Consider the following 23,855-nt stretch of genomic DNA (forward strand, 5'->3'; position numbering starts at 1 on the left):
TTAAAAATAATTACATATTGAAATATTACTGTAAATAGTGAACAGAGGGATATAGTGAAATCTTTCTGACTCTCTCCTCTATCTTAGTCTCTCTCTCTCTCTCCTTCCCTTTCTCTCTCTTTCCTTCTCCCTCCATTATTTTTTCATCATCTCTGTCTCCTCATTTTAATCTTTATATAAATCTTTCTCTCATTCTCTAATTCTTTATCTCTCTCTTTCTATCTCCTTTTCTTCTTGTCTTGCGTATCTCGTACCTTTTTGTCTTTTGCTCATTATTTCTCTTTATTCCTTTCTTGCTCTTTCTCTCTGTATCAATTTCTTTTAACATCATCTCTTACCTGCCTCTCTTTACCTGTTATCTGTCTTCTCTTTCTCACCCTCTTGTTTTTTCTCTATCCCTTAATGCCTGTTGCTCTTTCTCTTTTCCTACTTTTTTTAATTCCCTTTCTTTTATATACTACCATTTCTCCCTACTTTTCTTCATATTAATGTTTCTCTCTTTTTCTCTCTCTCTCTCTTTCTCCTTTCCTTCACTCTTCTCTTTCCCCTTATTTTCCGTTTCTTATTCATTTCCTGGGCCATATTTTTGCTATAGATAGATAGATAGATAGATAGATAGATAGATAGATAGATAGATAGATGTTCTGATATGAGTTCTGATATGGAATGGAAGTCAAAGCCAAGATTTGATTTCTATTAATTAATTAATATTTGTTGTGATTTGAAATGTGATAAGCCTGCCAGAAACCTCTAGAACATCTCACGGCTGAAAGAATTCTGCATGGAGGAGTAGAGAAGCTTTTCTCCTAGTCAAGATAATATGTAGTTGCTGTTAGCTGATGTATTAGAGCTGGGTCGCTGCACTTTCCTCCAAGTGCGCTGTGATGCTAGTCATTGATGCTACATAGATGTCAGTTTGAAAAGAGCTGGAGTATGAATTCACGTGTCAGAGGAAGAAGAAGGCATGTGCTAGTCTTTACCCTGCTTGTGTTGGGGGGACTCCTACACTGCCCTTGTAAAATAAATAAATTTCAAATATAAGAACACACTGGTGAATGTCTGGATGCTGGTGGTCCTTCAGGAGGATGTTCTTTGTCCAGTAGCTCGGTCACTGAGACACTCCAGTCTCTGGTCAGCGTGACCTGCCAGGGCCACAAAACACATAATCCCCTGAGACCTGGAGCTGAACAGGCAAGAGTGAAAAACCACCAGGCACACAGGCCGCTGGCACTTCATAAGAGGAGTCCAACCAACAAAGAGGGTCTTTTGTGGAAAGAGCAGTGAGAGAAAGAGGGAAAAACAGGATTAAAAAGCATAGTTTGGCAAAATATTCAGTTTATACAACGTTCCTCCTCATCCCAGATGTGGTCAATCAGACAGTGAGACATCTCCAGGAGAGTGAATTCAGTTTCTGTAAAAATGGACAAATACTGCACTGAACAAAATCGCTCCTTAAACAGACATGATGGACCTCATTTAAAAACATAAAAAAAGATAGAGAGAGTGGACCAGTACTGCTGGTTTGCCAGTTACATAAAACAGTTTGACAGTTTGAATCCCAGGTCATACTGCTTGGTCTCAGCAGCCAGAATCAGAGAGACAGCACAACTGACCATGCTCTATTTTCTTATCACTCCCAGTGTAATGCTGGTGAGCACAGGTGTCTGTTAATTGATGTATGTTAGCTGTTAGCTGAGGGAAATTAAAAAGGGGAGAATTAAAAGCATAGTTTGGCAAAACAAAATATTCAGTTTACACAACGTTTCTCCTCATCCCAGATGTGGCCAATCAGAGAGTGAGACATCTGCAGGAGTCTGAATTTAGTTTAGACAAATGCTGTCATATAAAAGATAATCTGGAAGGTCTGGTGTGCATGGAAGTGCATGCTGGGAGTTGGAGTCTTTAGTGTGTGCAACAGAGTTTATGGCAGGCAGACTGACAATGTCTGGACTGACACAAAACATTTACAAAAGAGAAGAAATCGCAAATTCTCATTGTTTACTATCTTTATTTTTAACCCAAAGCTGCAGCAGAAGACTAACAAAACAGAAAGATAGAAGAGCTAGGAACTGGATTCAATACCGGGGAACGAGGAACAGAGACAGGGCGGGGGGTATATGTACTAACAGGAACAGGTGTGTGTAATCAGAAGCTTGGCGAGTTAGAACACTGTAGTGTCATGATGTAAAATACTTAAAATACACAATTTTAATGCTAGTTCATGGTGAATTTATTAACATTTGTGATTCGATCGTGATTAGTTAATTAGAAGGTTTTACTATTAGTTCTTATCTTAAGATAAAAAACGTTATTAAAAGCATCAATAATCAGAAGGCTACTAAATACACATGCCGTTTATTAAGCATTACTCTTAGGGTTCTATTCAGAACATCCAGGACAAAAGAAAGAGCAAAAAAAATGCTTTTCTTATTGTTTACTCTCTTTATTTTTAACCCAAAGCTGCAGCAGAAGACTAACGAAACACAAGATAGAAGAGCTAGGAACTGGATTCAATACCGGGCAACGAGGAACAGAGACGGGGGGGTATATGTACTAACAGGAACAGGTGTGTGTAATCAGAAGCTTGGCGAGTTAGAACACCGTAGTGTCATGATGTAAAATACTTAAAATACACTGTTTTTATGCTAGTTCATAGTGAATTTATTAACATTTGTAATTCGATCGTGATTAGTTAATTAGAAGGTTTTACTATTAGTTATTCTCTTTAGATAAAAATCATTATTAAAAGCGTCAATAATCAGGAGGCTACTAAATACACATGCCGTTGTATGAGCAAAAAAAAAATGCTTTTCTTATTGTTTACTATCTTTATTTTTAACCCAAAGCTGCAGCAGAAGACTAACAAAACAAACTTCAGACCCCAAACATGTCTTGACTGATCGGCTGCATCTGGGGAGCGAGCAGAATTGTGTAAATTTGAGTTTTCTCCAAAACCGTTCCTTTAAAAGCAAAGAACGGATGAAAAAGGAGTCAGGGAGGAAGAAGAGACACAGGCCTGTCACTGTTATCAGCTCCTATGATCGGGAGCGCTGGGAGTGTGTTAGATCCTTCCACACACTCCTCTAATTGGCACGGCACCTTTCTTTTCGGATCCGAGCCCCGAGTTTCTCCTATAATGGTCAAGACTAGGATTTCGAAGCGAGGGGAGTGGATCTCAGTGTAGCGGAAAAAGAGCAAGTTCTGGTCAGAGCTTTAACGAGGCCCTTTTAACCCCACTTCCATTATTCACTCTTACGACTACATCGCCAAAGGGGTCCGCGGGGCACAACCCGACAGAGTTTGGCTTTTACTTAATCATTTTAAAACAACTTTCACTTTCAAAAAATAAAAAAAAATAGTTGCACCCAAAAGGAAGTATCGGATTGCGGTGCCATGCGGAAGAAAGAAAACGGTTAACAGGAACAACATATGATTAAAATGTAGACTGATATGACTGCAAGATTTACTGAGGTACACATACAGAAGTAGTGTTGAGTGCTATCTTGGCTGGCTTGACCATGTAGCCACCTCACGTGGATGTGTTGGTCGTCTTCACCAAGACAAATGCAAGACTCTAGTCTGACTTTAGTCTGACTTAAGTCTGACAGCCAACACCATTGCAGTCTTTTTTTCCATGTCAAGGTGGTGTTAAGAGCAGTCGTTGTAATGGTAATGGTCTTTGTGCATATAATCCAGCGTCATCCAGCCGTCTGCCAACGGTGCTGGCACTAACGGGAGTTAGACTCACGGAGTCTGAAATGAGTCTGTAGTTAAGGCTGTTGGGTCTCATGTAAAACATGAATCATTTGCCTCATGATGTCAAAGAAAGTGGATGGATTGTATAATTGTATAAACTCTCGATATACTAAGAACGTGGAATATTTGTATCATCCAGTACACAAATGTTCGGTTAATATAAAAGGTTTTATTACATGTTAGTATGTGGTGCACACTACTTAGTATCTCGTGCTCACCACTTTTTCATGTAAAAAAAAAATACACCATGTCCCTTCAGGGGCTCCATACAGGTGTGTTAAACACGACTTTTAACAATAAACAGAATAACTGTTCCCTTAAATGCACAAAGCGCCGCACTGTTAAGATACAAACGTGCCAAAATCAGAGCTCACCTGCCTGTTAAAAACCAAGAATGGCAGGTAAAAAGCTGATTGGTTAATTTCACTTCACACCCAAGACACACCCATGATTAATTAAGAGAAGTCGTACATGCCTTTGCATTTTTTAGGCACTCATGAATCCCAATGACACACCAACATGCCCTAAATACAGCTACGTGATCCACAATTGAACAGTGAGCTAAAAAATCACTAAAATAGGGCCCTGTGTCTTGAAACTATATAAAAAAATATATATATATTTTTTTATGTGATAGTTATAATATGCACAAATGATCTGAACTAATATGACTGGGGAAAAGTTTACACTGTCTTTTTTTTATTGAGCTGCGCTAAGCAAATGTGCAGATGTCTTAAAATGTATTAAGTCTCTATTATATAAGAGAATAATACCCTCTAGTGTGTGTGTGTGTGTGTATGTGTGTGTAAATGTGTGTATGATGAAAGAGCTTTAAATCCCCTCGGTAAGAGAGAATAGCTTCTAGGCCGCTCTGTTCCTCACCTGAGCAGCTGCAGCTACTTTTTCACTTTCCCTCCGACACAAGCAACACCCCGCCCACTATTTCCAAATCTTTAAAAAGGTCATGTGACCTACTTTAACCTTAATTCTATTTACAGATCTAATATATATATATATATATATATATATATATATATATATATATATATATATATATATTTAGACCTGAGGAACAGGTTAGGCTATTTGAGAACAGTGTTGATTTTTGTCATCATTAATTCCATTGTATGCAAATACAAAACATAATAAATATTAAAAAATAGACCTGCAAGGCAAGGGCAAGTTAGGAAAATGCCCCACTTACCTGCAATGCCTGTTTACTGTAAAGCTATGAATGAGCATGACCACTTCAGTTTCTGAATCAGTTTCTCTGATTTTGCTATTTTCAGGTTTATGTTTGAGTAAAATTAACATTGTTGTTTTATTCTATAAACTACAGACAACATTTCTACCAAATTCTAAATAGAAATATTTAGATAATAAAGACGCAGAGCCTTCAGACTTCAAATAATGCAAAGAAAACAAGTTCATATTCATAAACAAGTTTTAAGAGTTCAGAAATCAATATTTCGTGCAATAACCCTGTTTGTTTTTAATCACAGTTTTCATGAATCTTGGCATCATGTTCTCCTCCACCAGTCTTACACACTGCTTTTGGATAACTTTATGCTGCTTTACTCCTGGTGCAAAAATTCAAGCAGTTCAGTTTGGTTTGATGGCTTGTGATCATCCGTCTTCCTCTTGATTATATTCCAGAGGTTTTCAATTTGGTATAATCAAACTCATAATTTTAAAGTGGTCTCTTAATTTTTTCAGAGCTGTATATAGGAAGATGATGAAAGAAGGCAGAAACAAAGGTGTGAAAAGTGTACTCTTTCATTACTCTGTAGGTAGAAGTATAAATACTAGGGTTTAAAATACTTTGTACTGTAGAAGTACTGGTACTGGTTTTAAAACGACTTAAAGTATAAAAGTTAAAGTGATGTAAAGGGGGAAAATGCCATTAAGAACAAAAGCTTAGGCTGTGCCACAGGGTCCTATAGTGCACTAGCCCCCCTCCCTCCCCAAAACATATTTTACTAAAAGCCATATTGACTATAATGTTATATTAAAATGTTAATGTTAATAAATTAGGGATGCACTAAGCCCCCAGTTTCAGCTGCATGTATGTTCACCGTAAAGGAATGTATTTTAGTACAATGTAAACATATATAAAGAAGCTTAGTTTGACGTTTGTCTCGAGTTCTCTTAAACATCTGCCAAAATAAAATAACATTGCTGCTCCCATAAATTACCAGTTCATGCACCTACACAGCATGAACGAGCAGGTCGTTTTCCCTTTGATGAGAAGTGCAGAAGTGATGCACTGTTAAAATAGCAATTAACCAAAGTCAGAGCTCACCTCTCTCTTAAAGGGAATGGCAGGTGACACGCTGGTTAATTGGTTAATTTCACATTACGCCCAAACACACACACACAATGATTTGTTAACCCTTGTGTGGTGTTCGGGTCTGTGGGACCCGTTTTCATTTTTCATCAAATGATACTAAAAATATATTTTTTTCTAACTCAAACTCATTGGCATTGGCTCATTTTTTTGTGAAAAACATATATCAAAACACATTTTTGATAAACACACACTGTACACCCCCCCCCCCTTCCCCCCTACACATTTATATTACATACAGTATGTTTGGCCAAGGGATAATAAACATTGCTTCATTTGTAAATTAATTCATTTTCTTTTACATTTTATTAAAAAAACTAATAAAAAAAGAGTAGCACTTTTTGAAAGAAATGTAACATAAGAAAGGTAAAGGGCAAATATTCACCATGTAAGTTGTTTATATTGCTTGCAATTTAGGTGAAGTGAGCATGTGTAAAGCATTTAACAAAGTAAATGAGTAAGAAAAATATGAACACCACACAAGGGTTAAGAGAAAAAATACATGCCTGTTAACCCTAGTCTACTTTTCCCGTTGTTATGACAGCAAAGCCACGGTGTGCAGTTGATCGCTAAAGTGAGAAGTTTTTAAGAACCTTTTAAGGAACAAATCATATTTTACTTACAAAACTATTCACAGAGGTTTTGACCACACTGATGCATGCAACTATTTGACTGTTTATTGGTAAAAACACAGTCAAAAACTTAAATAGCATGAAAAGTGTCTCAAGGTTTTTTTTCTGTTTTGTTAGGTGTGTATGTGTGTGAGTGTGTGTGTAACATAAATCCACTGAGTCATCTTTTTTAGGGGAAACCCTTTCCATGGAAAATGTAGTTCTGTTTAGGGTTACAGTGTGTGTGCTGTTTATGAAAACAGTTGACAGACCAGTATCACTTCTGCTGATCAGTATCACTCCTGCTGATCACACCACTGCTGCTGTCCTCCAGAAGATGAGCAGAAAGGTTTAACCTTGGGTGGAGGTGAGTACTGTAAACTGGCTGTATATGCAGGAGATAGAACTGAGAGAAAGTGAAATACTGTACATACAGTACATACAGTCATATGAAAAAGTTTGGGGCGCCCCTATTAATCTTAATCATTTTTAGTTCTAAATATTTGGTTGTTTGCAACAGCCATTTCAGTTTGATATATCTAATAACTGATGGACACAGTAATATTTCAGGATTGAAATGAGGTTTATTGTACTAACAGAAAATGTGCAATATGCATTAAACCAAAATTTGACCGGTGCAAAAGTATGGGCACCCTTATCATTTTATTGATTTTAACACTCCTAACTACTTTTTACTGACTTACTGAAGCACTAAATTGGTTTGGTAACCTCATTGAGCTTTGAACTTCATAGCCAGGTGTATCCAATCATGAGACAAGGTATTTAAGGTGGCCAATTGCAAGTTGTTCTCCTATTTGAATCAATACATCGCACTTTGCAGAAAGAAAAGCTGTATGGGAGAGTGATGTGAAAGAAGCCAGGTGTGCTTTTGCTTTTGTATACCTCAAGCGACTCTGTTTGTGGCGTGCTTGCAGAAATGGCTTCTTTCGCATCACTCTCCCATACAGCTTCTCCTTGTGCAAAGTGCGCTGTATTGCTGACCGATGCACAGTCAAACCATCTGCAGCAAGATGATGCTTCAGCTCTTTGGAGGTGGTCTGTGGATTGTCCTTGACTGTTCTCACCATTCTTCTTCTCTGCCTTTCTGATATTTTTCTTGGCCTGCCACTTCTGGGCTTAACAAGAACTGTCCCTGTGCTCTTCCATTTCCTTACTATGTTCCTCACAGTGGAAACTGACAGGTTAAATCTCTGAGACGACTTTTTATATCCTTCCCCTGAACAACTATGTTGAACAATCTTTGTTTTTAGATCATTTGAGAGTTGTTTTGATGAGCCCATGATGCCACTCTTCAGAGGAGATTCAAATAGGAGAACAACTTGCAATTGGCCACCTTAAATACCTTTTCTCATGATTGGATACACCCTGGCTATGAATTTCAAAGCTCAATGAGGTTACCAAACCAATTTTGTGCTTCAGTAAGTCAGTAAAAAGTAGTTAGTAGTATTCAAATCAATAAAATGATAAGGGTGCCCATACTTTTGCACCGGTCAAATTTTGGTTTAATGCATATTGCACATTTTCTATTAGTACAATAAACCTCATTTCAATCCTGAAATATTACTGTGTCCATCAGTTATTAGATATATCAAACTGGAATGGCTGTTGCAAACACCCAAATATTTAGAACTAAAAATGATTAAGATTAATAGGGGCGCCCAAACTTTTTCATATGACATATGACTTTGTTGTAGCTGAAATCTGCCGCTCATCCCCATGCTGGAGGACCGTCCTATCCCGCCTTTTTGTTTTTGTGGCGGGAAATAGGGGTCAATGCAGTTCTCAGCCTGAATTATCCTCCAATCACACTTCAGACTGTGTCTCACCAACAATAACAACACAGTGCTCTGTCCCCAACACCGTTTAGGATTCTAATACTGATACTGACACAACTGTACACAGCACACACAACCTTGATATACACTTTATAAGATCCAACCTTTTACCCAATATACCTGATATACACCCGTCACTGTGTCTAAACAGATCTTTAATCATATCATGTGTTTATTATTTTATTATTCAGCTATAAAATCTTAAGTCACGTAGTTATAAATATTTAGGCTAACACTCTAATCATTCTAATGGATGGAATGGTCTACTGTGAGGCAGTGGAGAAGGTAGTGAAGGTTGACTGTGAATCGCTTGCCTAATGTTCCTTGTAGAAACTGTAAAAAGTTCCACACGGTCAATTTTTTACTGAAAGCCCAGTCAATAGAGAGACAGTTGATGTGACAGAAAAGTGATGTTATGTGTTCACACTGAAACATTAAATTCATGTAAACAAACGTCATAATCCAATTCCTGTAGAACAGTGGTTCTCAAACATTTTTTTACGGCCACATACCACACAAAAAAATCATATTAAAACTTACAAGTACTTTTATTTCATAGGTAATTTCACAGGAACACAGGGCAAGGTGTGAATTATACAGTGAACTATACAGTGGTAATTGGTGGGATTAGTTTTTTTTTCAGCTTTGCCGTATGTAAATGATACATCCCTTACACCTGCTATTGGTTAGCACCATACACAACTAATAGATACATTATTGGCATAGATAGGCCACCCACATATCTAAATCTGTCAGCAATTCATATTCTACAAAAAAATTAAAAAATAAACTTCAGGGTTATACATCAGCGTATATCAGGGTTATAAATATTTACTACTAAAACCACCAGAGTATAAACATACTGTTCACACTTTCCCTTCCACCTTAAAAAAAAAGGTGCATGTGTAACACTGAGCCTGTAGTAGATGTTTTATATTGTGCTTTATATTGTGAGTTATATTGTGCAGAGGTGGAAAGTAATGAATTACATTTACTCAAGTTACTGTAATCGAGTAGATTTTATGAGTAATTAGTCATTTTTAAAGTAGTTTTTTAAAAAAGGTAATTTTACTTTTACTCCCCGTTACTGAGTAAGAAATTAAATACTGAAAAAAAAAACAATTGTCTGAATTAAAAAAAATGCAATACAAAATAAGCCCAACTGGGGTTAAAAATAATAATGAACTGTAAAACTATAAAAATATGGTTTATAGTCACATATATGACCATAACTTTTTAATAGTAAAGAAGAAAATGGATAATAGAAACCTATACCACTTGTTCTTGAAAATGTTTTATGGGCTGGTCTGAACAAACACTGCCTGAAAGATCCAAATTATTATGTGGAATAATAGTTAATTAAAAACAATTTAATATATGATTTGTTTGTACTTTTTTCATCAAATAATTAAAAGTAACTATGTAACTTTTACTCAAAGTACATTTTAAATTGACTACTTTTTACTCTTACTTGAGTAGATTTATTTTAGATGGGTACGTTTACTTTTACTTGAGTAGAATTTTAGCAAAGTAAAGGTACTTTTTACTTAATTACAATTTTTCAGTACTTTTTCCACCTCTGATATTGTGAGTTATATTGGGCATAAGTAAAGCATTAAAAGTACCAGCATTAAAATAATAATAATAATAATAACAGAATATTGTTGTGATTAAAACAATTAATGTACAATTAAGTAATTGACTTCACTAATATGAATATAATTAATTTTACCAGTCTAACACTGGTACTTTAATTTACATTTAAATACATGTTATTAAAAGCTATGCCTGAAGGTAAAAAAAATAATAATATAAATGATTTCAATTAATCACATAATTCTGCTGTGATTAAACTAGTTTTATTTGTTTTTAACACCACTATTTTTTTTTTAAGAGAGAGGAGGAATATTATTGTACATCTATTTTAATCCTGCGATCAAAGTCTGAGACTTTTATGATGTAGTTTTCTCAAAATGGCAGTATAAAATGGGTTAAATAAGGTGCTGATAAAAAAAAACTAAAAATGCTGTAATATTTATCAAAGAATCCAAGTGTTACATTCTTATATTTAGCATTAGATGTTAAGGTCATATTTATCAGATGTTTCCTAACAGAACCCACAATACGTGTCACATTATTAGCTGACCTTTGTCTTTTGGACTGAAATTACATTTATAGCTTTAACAGTAAAGGCAATAAACTTCACTTTATTCATAACCATTAAATCATCATTTATCTCACCCTGACGTGACACACAGTGGAATGCAAAAGTCTTTAGATATCAGTGTTTTGTTTGGGGATGCCCACACCTGTATATGTTGTGAGGTGGTATCTTGTGAGTAGCAAATGCAACAGAAAGTGATGCAAATGATCAGATAAAACTGGAGCAAGGTGTGTTATTCGGGAATAGATACAGTCATAGATACAGTTGAAGCTAGAAGTTTACATACACATGCATGTTTTTCTCACTGTCTGACATTAAATCAGAAAAAATATTTCATTTTTATTACTTTCTACAAAGTCAACAGTTTATATTTATTTTAATTAGTATTTGGGACCATTGCCTTTAAATTGTATGTGTATTTTATCTGTATTTTTAATAAAAAGTAAAAAAAAATATACAGCCTTTTTTGACCTGGGAGGAATTGGCTTTTACTAACTATTACAAAATCCATGCTTAATGGTTCTCACAAAATTTGTGGTGTTTCAACAGGATAATGCAACTAAACACACCTAAAAAAAAAGCACAGTGGACTACCTTAACCTTCAAAATGTTCTCTGCGCCACTGACTGCAACACAGCACCAAAGCATGATGCACCCACCCCCATGCTTAACAGTTGGAGAGTGTTCCTTACAGGGAAAATTGACAAAACTATACAAAAAATATATTTTTACTTGATCTATTAAACAAAAGTAAACAAAAAAAAACAATATGTATATGAATTCTGTATTTTATAATGGAACTAAACACACCTCAAAATCCACAGTGCACCCACCCCGTGCTTAACAGTTGGAGAGATGTTTTTTACAGGAAACATTGACCGAAAATACATTTTAACTTGATCTATTACACAAAAGTATACAAAAAAATACCAATATGTATTCGATTTTTTTTTTTAACAAAAAATCACGAAATCATACAGCTTTCTTTGAAGACCTGGGGCCAGTTGTTCAAAAAATGTAATCCGGATCAAAATTATCCAGATTTGGTAATCACATTTTTTGCTATCCAGGATCAGGTGATCTGTCTTACTTTTAAGCCAGTTTTTCAAAGCAATATTGGATTGGATCAACCTGATCCAGAAACACAGTTTTCAGGATTACCTAATCCGGATTACCAGCTATGTAAAAAACAGATAGATGAACCAACAGGGGTTGATGACTCCTTTTCTTGCAGTAACAAGATACTGCTTATTGCAAAACAATACGAGCAATTGAGCGTTCTGCAGAGACGCTTTGCATGACATAACTATTTGCGAGTCGAACCACAGGGAGCATGCAACATAACACTTGCATGTATTGTCCTGCCCAATGTTGCTACCAATGTCCCTCTCTGTGATGTTCATGATGCACCTGAGCCTGTTGAAGAACCAGACCAAACTCTGGTGTTCTTTGCAATTGTTCGAAATTATTTTTGACAGCTTCATATCTGATAAATGTTTCTTTGACATTAATATACAGTGATGAATGACAATGACGTAGATGAAAAAATGAATGTATTATTTGTATTTGTTATTGAAATCTTTTGGGGGGTTTATTTAATGGGGTCAAGATTGTTTTTATTTTTACGTTACTATAATAAAAGGCTTAATTGGTAGCCAATTTCTACTTTATTACTGTAACGGTTAAACAGGTCAAGTGCAAAATAGAAGTAAATGTATATACACTAAATTGTACAAATGTATTTTTTTTTTTACTTTAAATCTTTGATTTTAAAGTTTTACCACATTTACTTCCTGAAATCCCCCTTGAAATCCTACTCCTTGTTGGGATCAGGGTAATCCTGTTTTTTTGGATCAAAGTTATCCAAATCCTACTGAAAAGTTTTGAACAACAGAAACTGAAGGTTTGATCCATTTACAAACTAGGATTGGATTACGTGATCTGATCCGATTTCAGAATGCTTCTTTGCCTTTTGAACAACCCGTTTTTCAGATTTGATCCAATCCGATAACCAAAATTCGATCAGATTTCCTTTGAACAACTGGCCCCTGGGAGTTCTTGGCTTTTACAAACTTGACTTTTAAGCTCATGCTTAATGGATTGTAATGGTCTCACTCTCTGGTGTTTCAAGCCAAAGTACAAACCAATAAAATGGCATAAAAGGTTTACATATTTGCTACTGCTCATATTTCACCAAAATTCATATTTCTAAGATTAAACTAAAACCCTTGTTGCCCCCTAGTGGTTGGGATGAATACAAACAGACATGAATAAAACATGTCAAGACAAACAAGACGAACAAACAAGAGGAACTTTTGACCATGACAGTTACGAACTGATTCGTCATACAAGACACATTAGTGAATCACTGTGGACTTGGGTTGCATGTCATTCCTACAGGCAATATACGAGCAATTATGTCAAAGAACAAGTAGCAGTAATCTGAGACTGCCGCTCTGACAGCATGACCTACAATATGCTCTGCGGAACTGTTAAATATAGACTATATTGGTCACAGTTATGGGCTCTCCCACTATCTCACCGGGGCGCGTGTAAAGAGTACGGAAGACTAATTCAGCAGGCGCAGGCCGCTTCAGTGTGAAGATTTAAGAGACTGGCGTGACTTGTGCAGTTAGTGATCCTCATTACAGAAGGCCCTCCAGTCTTCGGCACCACCATATAGATTCCCATATAAAATTGGACAAACTTTACAGCACATTTAAATGAAATTATTTTGTATATATATCAGTGGTTCTCAAACTGTGGTACATGAAAATTAATCTGGGCAACACGGTGGCTCGCTAAGGTTTTGGGTTTCCATGTTCTCCAATTGTCTGTGTGTCTGTCCTTTGGGGAATATATTTTCCTTCCACAGACCAAAAATATAGATCATAGAGATCATAATAATTAGGCACTCAATTTTTAATTGACCTTAATTTATATTTTAAAAAAATAATTAAAAACAAACTTGTCTTTCCAACAGAAGCCTGGAAAGAGGCTTTTAGGATATATATCATAAAAGACAAGACAATAACAGGTCAAACAAATAATTGGGGGGGGGGGGGGGGGGGGTCATTTAATATATTTTATAAATAAATACATCTATCCCATTACCTTTCAATTCTTCCCTGTGCCACTGGCTGCAACACAACCCCAAATCATGATCCACCCACCCCCATGCTTAACAGTTGGAGTTTTGCCTATTCTCCAATTGTCTGTGTGTCTTTCCTTTGGGGAATATATTTTCCTTCCACAGTCCAAAAATATAGAGATCATAAGAATTAGACTACTATTTTTTATTGACCTTAATTTATAAAAAAAATAAAATTATTAAAAACAAACTTGTCTTTCCAACGGAAGCCTGGAAAGAGGCCGTCTTTTAGGACAAATACCATAAAAGACAAGACAATAACAGGTCAATTAGTTAATTGGGGAGGGGAGGGGGCATTTAATGCATTTATACATAAATAAATTTATCCCATTACCTTTGAAATGTTCCCTGTGCCACTGGCTGCAACACAAACCCAAGCCCAAAGCATGATCCACCCACCCCCATGCTTAACAGTTGGAGAGATGTTCTTTACAGAAAAAAATAACAATTTCTTGTTGGCAATAGCAGCCTGGCAAGAGGCACAACATAAAAGTCAGGACAATAACAGGTTAAACAGAGCATGGGGGAGGGGAGGGCGCATTTTTAATACATTTATAAATAAATAAATTCCTCCAACTACCTTTGAAATGTTCCCTGTGCCACTGGCTGCAACACAAACCCAAGCCCAAAGCATGATCCACCCACCCCCATGCTTAACAGTTGGAGAGATGACGGGTAACAGGTAAAACAGAATGGTGTCTGTAATTTTTTTTATAGCAAATTGGAGCAAATTAGAAAGGTACACATTTTTTTAAGCAAATAGATATTTTTAGACATAACACATTAGACTGTGATTTCACTGTTGGTGTCCATTGAGAATAACAAGGTGTTATCTAAACAGATCTGAACTGGTATGTGTATTCTGTGACCCGATTTATTTTTATGCCCTCAACAGTAGTAATATCTTGGTTTGGCTGGGATACAAAACTCTTCCTGACACACCACAGCAGTAAATTGCCAAGAAATTGGTTACTCTGAAACTGCCTGTGTGTGTGTGTGTGTGGTCTTGAGCTAAAGTGCGCTAAGCTACTTCCATGTAATCCTGATGCTGTAGATCATCTTCAAGGAAAATAAAATATACATACACTTCAGGGTTCTGCGATATCGATCCCTGGCAGAGAGATGTAGATCGGCGTAATCCATTTACAGACCCTCAGTGTCTGAGTTTGTGTCACCGGTGATTTAAGTATTTGTTACGGGAAAGATGAAAACATAAAAAAAACCTGTAAGATATTTGTTTGTTCCTTTTTGAGAAATATGACCCTTCCAACTGGAACAGTTCCAGCACTTGACATCAGAATCTAAATTTCCTTAATCTTCCTGTTATGTTACAAGTCAAATTGACCCGTTTTAAAGTTTGAAGATCTAGGAAAAAATAGTTAAAAATATTTTTTTAGTATGAAACTTTTTTTTGCTTGCCTTAATCAGTGTAATCAACATTTAATATGAAAATGGTTCATCTTTCATATTTGCAACCACCCCCTGCAAAAACTAAACTAAAACAACATTATATATATATATATATTATATTATATATATATATATATATATATATATATATATATATATATATATATATAATATAATATATATATATATATATAGGAACTTAAAATTGCACCTAATACTGATAGAATAAATAGCAATGGACTTAGTAATAAAATATATTCACACTACATTATTTCAGACATGTTTTGGGTAATTAAACATGCACTGTGTCAGGATGCGGGCAGGAAGGACGAGGAGAGCGGATGCAAATGCGAGTGAATTTATTACACAAATAACAAAAGACAAAAATAAACAAATAAACTGAAACTAAACTGAAAACAAGAATTATGGGGAACAAAGACGCAACCATAACAGGCTAACAAAGCACAAGAACCGACACGAGGGAAAGGGAGCACGGACTATAAATAGTGTAACACACACAAGGGAAACAGAAAACACCTGGGGCTAAGGGGCGGAGTTACAAATGAACACAGGTGAGGGCAAGAAACACTGAGGATCACGGATCACGTGGGAGACACACTCACAGTCACAAGCAGAGACAGGCACAGAAAAGGTAAATAAACACAGAAACACGAGAACAGACAGGGACCACGTGACACACTGGTTCAAACTGACTCAGGAACACTATTGCTGTTCCTGAAAAATAAACATAACAGGAGAGTGTGAGAGCAATGTGTTGAAGATTTCCAGTTTTCAGTCATATATTGAAATATCATTGAAAAGTTTATTACTGACTTTATTTCAAGTAATTCAGTTAAAAATGTGAAACTCATATATTAATATTATATAGATGTGTTACACACAGGGTGATCTATTTTAAGGCTTAAAATAGACAAGAAAAAAACCCAAAAAATCAATGTTTAAAAAAAAATAAATAATAATATTATATAAGACCAATTGGTACTTTGGCAGTATGGGCAATGGAAGGAGGAAGTCCTGCTGGAAAATGAAATTCACATCTTCATCATCATAAAAGTTGTCAGCAGAGGGAAGGGGCATAAAGTGCTGTACATTTTTTTTGGGAAAAACAAAACTGCACTGACTTTAGACTTGATGATAAAACACAGTGGATCAACACCAGCAGATGACACGTATCTCCAAACCATCACTGATTGGTGGAAACTTCACACTAGACCTCAAACAGTTTGGACTGTGTGTCTCTCCACTCTTCCTCCAGACTGATGGACAGTAATGGTTTGGAGAGGCATGTCATCTGCTGATGTTGGTCCACTGTGTGATATTCAATGCACCAATGTTATAAGTCCAAAGCACTGCTGACAACTTTTATTGAGATGTGGATTTCATTTTCCAGCAGGACTTGGCACACTGCCCACACTGCCAAAAATACCAATTGGTCTTATATAACATTCTTCAATTTTCAGAGACACTGATTTTTGGGTTTTCATTGGCTGTAAGCCATAATCATCAACAATTAAAAAATAAACACTTAAAATAGATAATTCTGTGTGTAGTACATCTATATAATATATGAGTTTCGTATTTTGAACTGAATTACTAAAATAAAGTAATTTTGCAATGATATTGTACATTTTAGATGCACTAGTATATATTTACACTAGTGTTTTATTTGTATACTGTTGCTTTAATGATGATCAGGCATGAGAAAGAGAGAGAAAGAGAGAGAGAGAGAGTATATTGCATTACACTGCTGTTCCTGTGGGTCAGGTGTTTTGATTATATGATTGTAAACGGTGCGTTTAGGGAAGGAGGGGGTACTGCTGCACTGGATACTGACTGAGAAGGAGGGTCCCGCCGCTAACAGGGGGCTCCACATCACACTCCAGCGTCATCACGCGCGCGCGCGAGTGAGAGAGAGAGAGAGAGAGGGAGTGAGAGAGAGAGAGAGTGAGGAACAGAGAGAGAGAGCAGCAGTAGAGAGTCCCACTCTAGAGCTCCGCAGCTTTCACACTCTCTCTCTCACACACACACACACACACACACACACTCTGACGAGCGCGCGCGTACACGAGGGAGAGGGTAAAGCGAGCGCGCGCGAAAGAGAGAAAGAGAGAGAGAGAGAAAGCGCGAGGAGGACGGCAGGAGAAGAATGAGGAAGACCTGGCGCGCGCGCTGAAGACCGCTGCTGCCCTCTGAAGCGCGAGATCTGCTGAAGAAGCACCGGCCGTCTGATCTCTGCGGGTCCGGTCACGGAACAGAGCACACACACATACCGCGCGCGCGGGAAGGAGAAAACACCAGCGTGCGTTTTCGTGCGTGTGTGAGCGCGCGCTTCCGAGCATGCCCGTGCCTGTGTGCGCGCGCGTATGGGAACCGAGAAACAAATCTAACCTTTCCACCGTCTCGAGCCTATAAGAAACACCCCCCCCACCCTCAGCCTCCCTCGCTCCCTCCGCCCCCCCCCCTCTGCAACCGCCAGCACACTACTACCACCACCACTTACCACCCCCACCTACCCACCACCCCCTCTACCATCATCATCATCCTCACCACCACCACCACCAACACCACCTCAACCGCCTCCTCCTCCTCCACCTACTCCACAACCCTGCAACAAAACCCACCGAGACGAATGTGAGCCTGGACACGGCGGACTGCTCCACACTCACCCTGACCTCTCCTCCTTCTCCTCCTCCTGCTCCTCTTTCTGCTCATCTTCCTCCTGTTAAGGTAAGAACTTCTTGTTTTCTGGACCCCCCCAGACCAGCTCTGGGGCAGCGTTTTGGGTTTGGGACAAGACAGGACAGGATAGGACCCTCTCACACTCACCCTGACCTCTCTTCTTTACCTCCTCTTCCTTTTTTCTTCTTGTCTCGTGAGGGTAAGGACTACTACTGCTGCTCTGCACCCTCAGACCAGCTCTCTGGGGTGAGCTTTGGGTTTGGGACAGAACAGGACAGGATAGGATAGAAAAGGATGGGACGGGACCCCCTACCCCCTCTGCTTGCCCTCGTTATTGGAAAGGATAGCGCTTCTGCTTGACCGGTTGCACTAATAACCACTGCAGATATTTGCTGCTGCTGCTGCTACTGATCGTTTTTGCATGCATGCTGGGGCTTCTTTTTTGCCCTTATTTTTCTGTCCTGCTTAGACGAATGAAAAAGTGTGCTCAAACATGCATGCGCTCCAGCAGACCCGTCCTCAGCAACGTGCTATCCTTGCTTGGTTTTGAGGGTGCAGAAGGATGTTGTAGTAGAGAAGCAGCGCAAGACACAATGTGTGAATGTGTGAGATGCGCAACAGCAGCTGCGTATGGTGGGCAGGAGGACGCCTCTGATAAGCTACGTATCTATCTATTGATCTAGGTGAGCTGAGGGCATGAGATGGAATGAATTAGTGCATGCATGCACACGTATGATACGTGTCTTTTCAGACTCTAGCGATACTCAACAATTTGTAAATTCACTTTTTGCTTGGCGAGGGTACCAATGAGTCGACTCTGCATCTTCATAGGTATTCACATTTATATTCCAAAGACAGGTGGTTGTTTGTAACTCTTGTTCAATCTATATCAGCTATGGGAAAGGTGCTAAATTTAGGAATTAATACTCTGTCCAGCCTGTCGTTAGGAAGCATATGTGTCTGTGTTTCCTGCGTTCTTCTTCAGAGGTACTGGTATTGGTTGCATTAGAAGTGAAGGCATTTTAACCCGTGGCATTTCCCAAAACTGGGAAGCTCTCTCAGGCATCCTCATGCATACTGTAGTGCACAGACTCTGTGTAGTGCCTTCATTATTACACAAGACCAGGGATGTCAGGCACTGACATAATTGTTCACTCATAAAAATTCCATGCCCCGTCCCGTTACGCAGTCCGTCCCGTTACGCATTCAGGGCAAGCCAACGTGTCAGCCGCTGTATCTGCACGCTCTGCAGCCTCTAATGAAGCAATGCTGCTGTGTCACTTGTTTACATACAGTTATACTTCACCCTTTTGTTCACTTGTCCTTTGCCCCTCCCTCTTCTCTTTCATCTGCAGGTTTCTAAAGCAGCAGACTGCTCATTTGTCACTCGTCGCAGAACAATGAGGCAGGCCAAGGTTTCCTCATACCTCTCAATGGGGCTCCAGTATCTGGTGATTGTGGCGATCCTGCTCACCAACCTTCACCGTGTGATGGCAGAGAATGTGCAAGACCACAGCTCGAACCATAACACTTCTGACAACAAATCGGAATCCTGTGGAGGCATTGTCGAGTGTGCACCTGGAGTCATTCTCCCCGTGTGGGAGCCTCAGAACCCCTCGTTTGGGGACAAAGTGGCACGGGCTACGGTCTACTTCGTGGCACTGGTGTACATGTTCCTTGGAGTGTCAATCATCGCAGACCGTTTCATGGCATCCATCGAGGTGATCACCTCTCAAGAGAAGGAGATCACTATCAAGAAACCAAATGGAGAAACGACAACCACTACTGTACGCATCTGGAATGAAACAGTGTCCAACCTTACCCTCATGGCCTTGGGTTCCTCTGCACCAGAAATTCTGTTGTCCGTCATTGAAGTGTGCGGACATAACTTTGAAGCTGGTGACCTCGGGCCCTCCACCATTGTTGGCAGTGCCGCTTTTAACATGTTTGTGATTATTGGGATCTGCGTGTATGTGGTTCCTGATGGGGAGCATCGCAAGGTGAAGCATCTGCGCGTCTTCTTTGTAACTGCCGCTTGGAGCATCTTTGCCTACCTGTGGCTCTACCTGATACTGGCTGTTATCTCTCCAGGGATTGTCCAGGTGTGGGAAGGTCTTCTCACCCTCTTCTTCTTCCCTATCTGTGTGGTGTTTGCTTGGATAGCTGACCGTCGTCTTCTCTTCTACAAGTATGTCTACAAGCGCTATCGGACTGGCAGGCAGCGTGGCATGATTATTGAGACGGAGGGTGATCGTCCGCTTCCATCTAAAGTGGACATTGAAATGGATGGGAAGATGCTCAACTCCCACGCTGTGGACTTTCTGGATGGCACTCTCACACTGGACTTGGACGATAAGGATCTGGATGAGGAGGAGGCCAGGCGGGACATGGCAAAAATCCTGAAGGAACTGAAGCAAAAGCATCCTGACAAAGAGGTTGAGCAACTGATCGAGCTTGCTAACTACCAGGTACTCAGCCAGCAGCAAAAGAGCCGTGCATTCTACCGCTGCCAGGCCACAAGGCTGATGACTGGTGCCGGAAACATTCTGAAGAAACATGCAGCGGACCAAGCCCGTAAAGCAGTGAGCATGCATGAGGTACGCAGTGACACTGGTGAAAACGACCCCATTTCCAAGATCTTCTTCGAACCTGGTTCCTACCAGTGTCTGGAGAACTGTGGAACTGTTGCTGTAAATGTAATCAGGCGTGGTGGTGACCTCAACCAGATGGTGTCTGTTGAATTTCGCACTGAAGATGGCACAGCAAACGCTGGCTCAGACTACGAGTTTACTGAAGGCACTGTTGTTTTCAAGGCGGGTGAGACGCAGAAGGAGATCCGCATTGGGATAATTGACGATGACATCTTTGAAGAGGACGAAAACTTCCACGTTCACCTCAGTAATGTTCGCGTTCTTCACGAAGGAGCAGAACCAGAGACCACTGAAGCCAACCATGTGGAGACCATCGCGACTCTTGGCTTGCCCACCACTGCGACCGTCACTATCTTTGACGATGACCATGCTGGAATCTTCACCTTTGAAGAGCCTGTGACCCACGTCAGCGAGAGTGTAGGCGTGATGGAGGTGAAGGTGCTCAGGACATCAGGAGCTCGCGGCGTTGTTATGGTACCCTACAAGACTGTCGAGGGCAGTGCCAAAGGAGGTGGCGAGGACTTTGAGGACTCCCATGGCATGCTGGAGTTCCAAAACGACGAAATCTTGTAAGTTGCACTTTTGATTTTTTAAGAAAAACTGTTTTGGTATCTTTACTGACAGAGCATTTGTTCTGTGCTCAGAAATATATATTTTTTGGATACTTAGTAGTTATTCTTGCTACTATGATGATTTGCTGTGTGCTCTTGTCAGTTAAGAAACCAAGTTGCATGAATGATAAAATGATATCATTGAATTGAAATGCTTGACAGTTGGTTGAATGCATGCCGTTGAATGTGTGGTTTGTGACATCGTGGTGATGTCACAATGTCATCGGAAAGCATGAATCCCAAAGAACGGCCGAAGGAAGAGATGTCATCAGAAGTCTTGTATTGCAGTTCCTCTTTCCAGCTCCTGTTTTCTTTCACTTTCTCATACATCTGTCCTTCTTTACAGCTTTCACTCTATGCTCTCTGAGCCTTGAAGCTTGCTCTGTCTGTGTCAGTGTACATGTTAGTGGTCTGTGGTTTTTGTAAGGTTCTGGTTCATGGAAGTTTTCCTTTTTTTCTGTTGGGTTCTGGCTGATGTCGGATGTGTGGTGATGATGTAATGTCTTTTAGAGCATCAAAGATTTTCTTTGGCAGTTCTGGCAACCACAGCTTAACACTAGGATCAACCACAGTCCTTCCTGAGGATGGATGATGTATATTTGCGCTTGAAACATTCATCCTGGCATTGGAAGTGTGGTCTGAAATTCAGTGATTGTGCACATGTGTACTTTTGATGGGTCATTTAACGCATGATGAACTGCATCTGGATTTAGATGTGTCCCTGATTGCACTGCTGACAGGTCACCATGCGCTAATTATTGTATGTGATTGCACCGGTGTGTATGTGCCTGACAAGATAAGAAGTCCCGCAACCTCAGAGTGATTCAGCTGAAAGCTCAAAAGCTTTTTGAAACATTTCGGTTGTACGAAAGTACAGGGGTTATTGAAAAAGTGCCCACACAGCACAAGCAGTCACAACAGAAGAGCATAAAGAAATGTATGAAAACACTGTTTTTTTCCTGCACTACATCACTTGTCTTGATGTCTATCGCTCTTTACCTTCCTCTCTCTCTTTCTCCCCTGGTTTCTCAGGGTGTGTAAGACAAGTGAAGTGATTGAGTGAACGTGGGCCGTGTGTTTTAAACAGATTTGAAGCAGATGTGGAGGGTCAGACTTTCCGGGGCCTGTTGGCCTACTGCATACTTTCCATCGCGCAGTGCTGCAAGCACCGTTAAGTGGATTTTAATAACACTCCTTTAATGAAATGATGGAGGGACTGAGGGATGGCGGGACTTCAGGCAGGAGTGCCCTGTGCCATAACGGGGGGAAAAGGGGTCTGCACGTGCTAGCGTTGTGCCGTGCCTCGGCATTCTAGAGCTCTGTTGGAATGTCTCAATTTCTTTTCAGGATCTTGAGCATTTTTTTTGAATATATAATTAGAAGGTTATCTCAGCATCCTGGAATATGAATCTAGGGAGCAGGCGCAACGCCACATGACCTCCTGTTACATGAACACATTTCCTGCCACATTTGAGCCTTTTGGACTTGTGGACCGTGTGTTTCACTGAATGCTATTAAGCCTGTTGGAGCGTTCACTTATCTTTATTTATTCATTTGTTTACAGACAGGCTTTACTGCTGAGAAATCAAAAAGTCCACTCCTCATCTAATGCAGATTTTGATGAATGGGAAGTTGCAGGAGTTGTATTTCTAGCAGTTTCTTTCTCAAGCCTATAGTGCTGCTCAACATCATAGATGTGGCAGTTTGGATACAACAAGTGCATATTCCATTTACTTGACTTTTTCCACTCTGGACATTTTGAGGTTTTCCATGCCTTTTGAAAAAACGCTGTAGGCCTGCACTAGAGATCCAGAGAGCACAATGGTCCAGAGTGGTCAGTTGTTCCTATCCCTTAGCACACTATGCTAATCTGTGTGTGTCAGTCTGTTAGCTGGTTCCACAGAACTGGCAGTTAGTGCTCTCCTCCAAGCATATCGAGTCGTAAATGATGCTGCATTTCAAATAGTTTGAAAAGGTCCTTTGGTACTTCATTTATCTCAAGCATTTGTATCATCATATGATAAGAGAATCCAAGCTACTGGGACTATATTTAAGGTACAAATAGGGTTAAAATGGCAAAAGTAGATTAGCATAACGCACGGAGGGACAGGGACAGATGTGAACAGATCATTGTGGACCATTGTCCTCTTTAGTTTTCCTAGCCACGGAGGCATCACCGGACATACAACAGACTCACCTTTTTTCTGCGCTATATTTATATAGACTGTACACTCATGGCCGAAAAGTCCTTGGATCATAAAAAATGTGACCTTGGATCAGCTTTTGTGCTTATTCATGTGGACAGGACATGAATCGATCGGATATCTTTCTGTCCACACAGAACTCCAGGCTCGTGCTTATTAAAGTTATATGAGGTCTTGGATCAGTTGTCCTGAGTGCACACCACTGGAAACAAAATTGCCCCGTGTTGCTCGGGCTTCCTGCAGTGGGCGTTTTGAGTTTAAGGGAAGCAGGCAGCGAGTATGCTAACCTCACAGTCATAAAAAAATATATATTTTTAAAGCAATGGGAGAGTAAACCAGTAGTTTGTGCATGTAGGATATATTTATCTATTAATTTTAATATTTAATGAAAAAA

At 39.3% G+C, this 23,855-nt stretch overlaps 1 protein-coding gene across 2 annotated transcripts in view; it reads left to right on the forward strand.

The window, feature by feature from the left end:
- The first annotated feature begins 17,159 nt into the window (after window positions 1-17,159).
- Window positions 17,160-23,855, forward strand: part of slc8a1b (solute carrier family 8 member 1b) — a 177,310-nt gene continuing 170,614 nt past the window's right edge. Inside the window, exons 1-2 of one of the 2 annotated variants that reach the window (XM_049463790.1) lie at window positions 17,160-18,043; window positions 19,351-21,215. In XM_049463790.1, coding sequence (XP_049319747.1) covers window positions 19,396-21,215 — 1,820 coding nt within the window. In that variant the 5' untranslated portion in view covers window positions 17,160-18,043; window positions 19,351-19,395. The remainder of the gene's footprint in view (window positions 18,044-19,350; window positions 21,216-23,855) is intronic. The other variant, XM_049463791.1, reaches the window with a different exon arrangement.

This window comes from Astyanax mexicanus, chromosome 14 (genome assembly GCF_023375975.1).
Source record: "Astyanax mexicanus isolate ESR-SI-001 chromosome 14, AstMex3_surface, whole genome shotgun sequence".
NCBI classification, from domain to species: Eukaryota; Metazoa; Chordata; class Actinopteri; order Characiformes; family Acestrorhamphidae; genus Astyanax; species Astyanax mexicanus.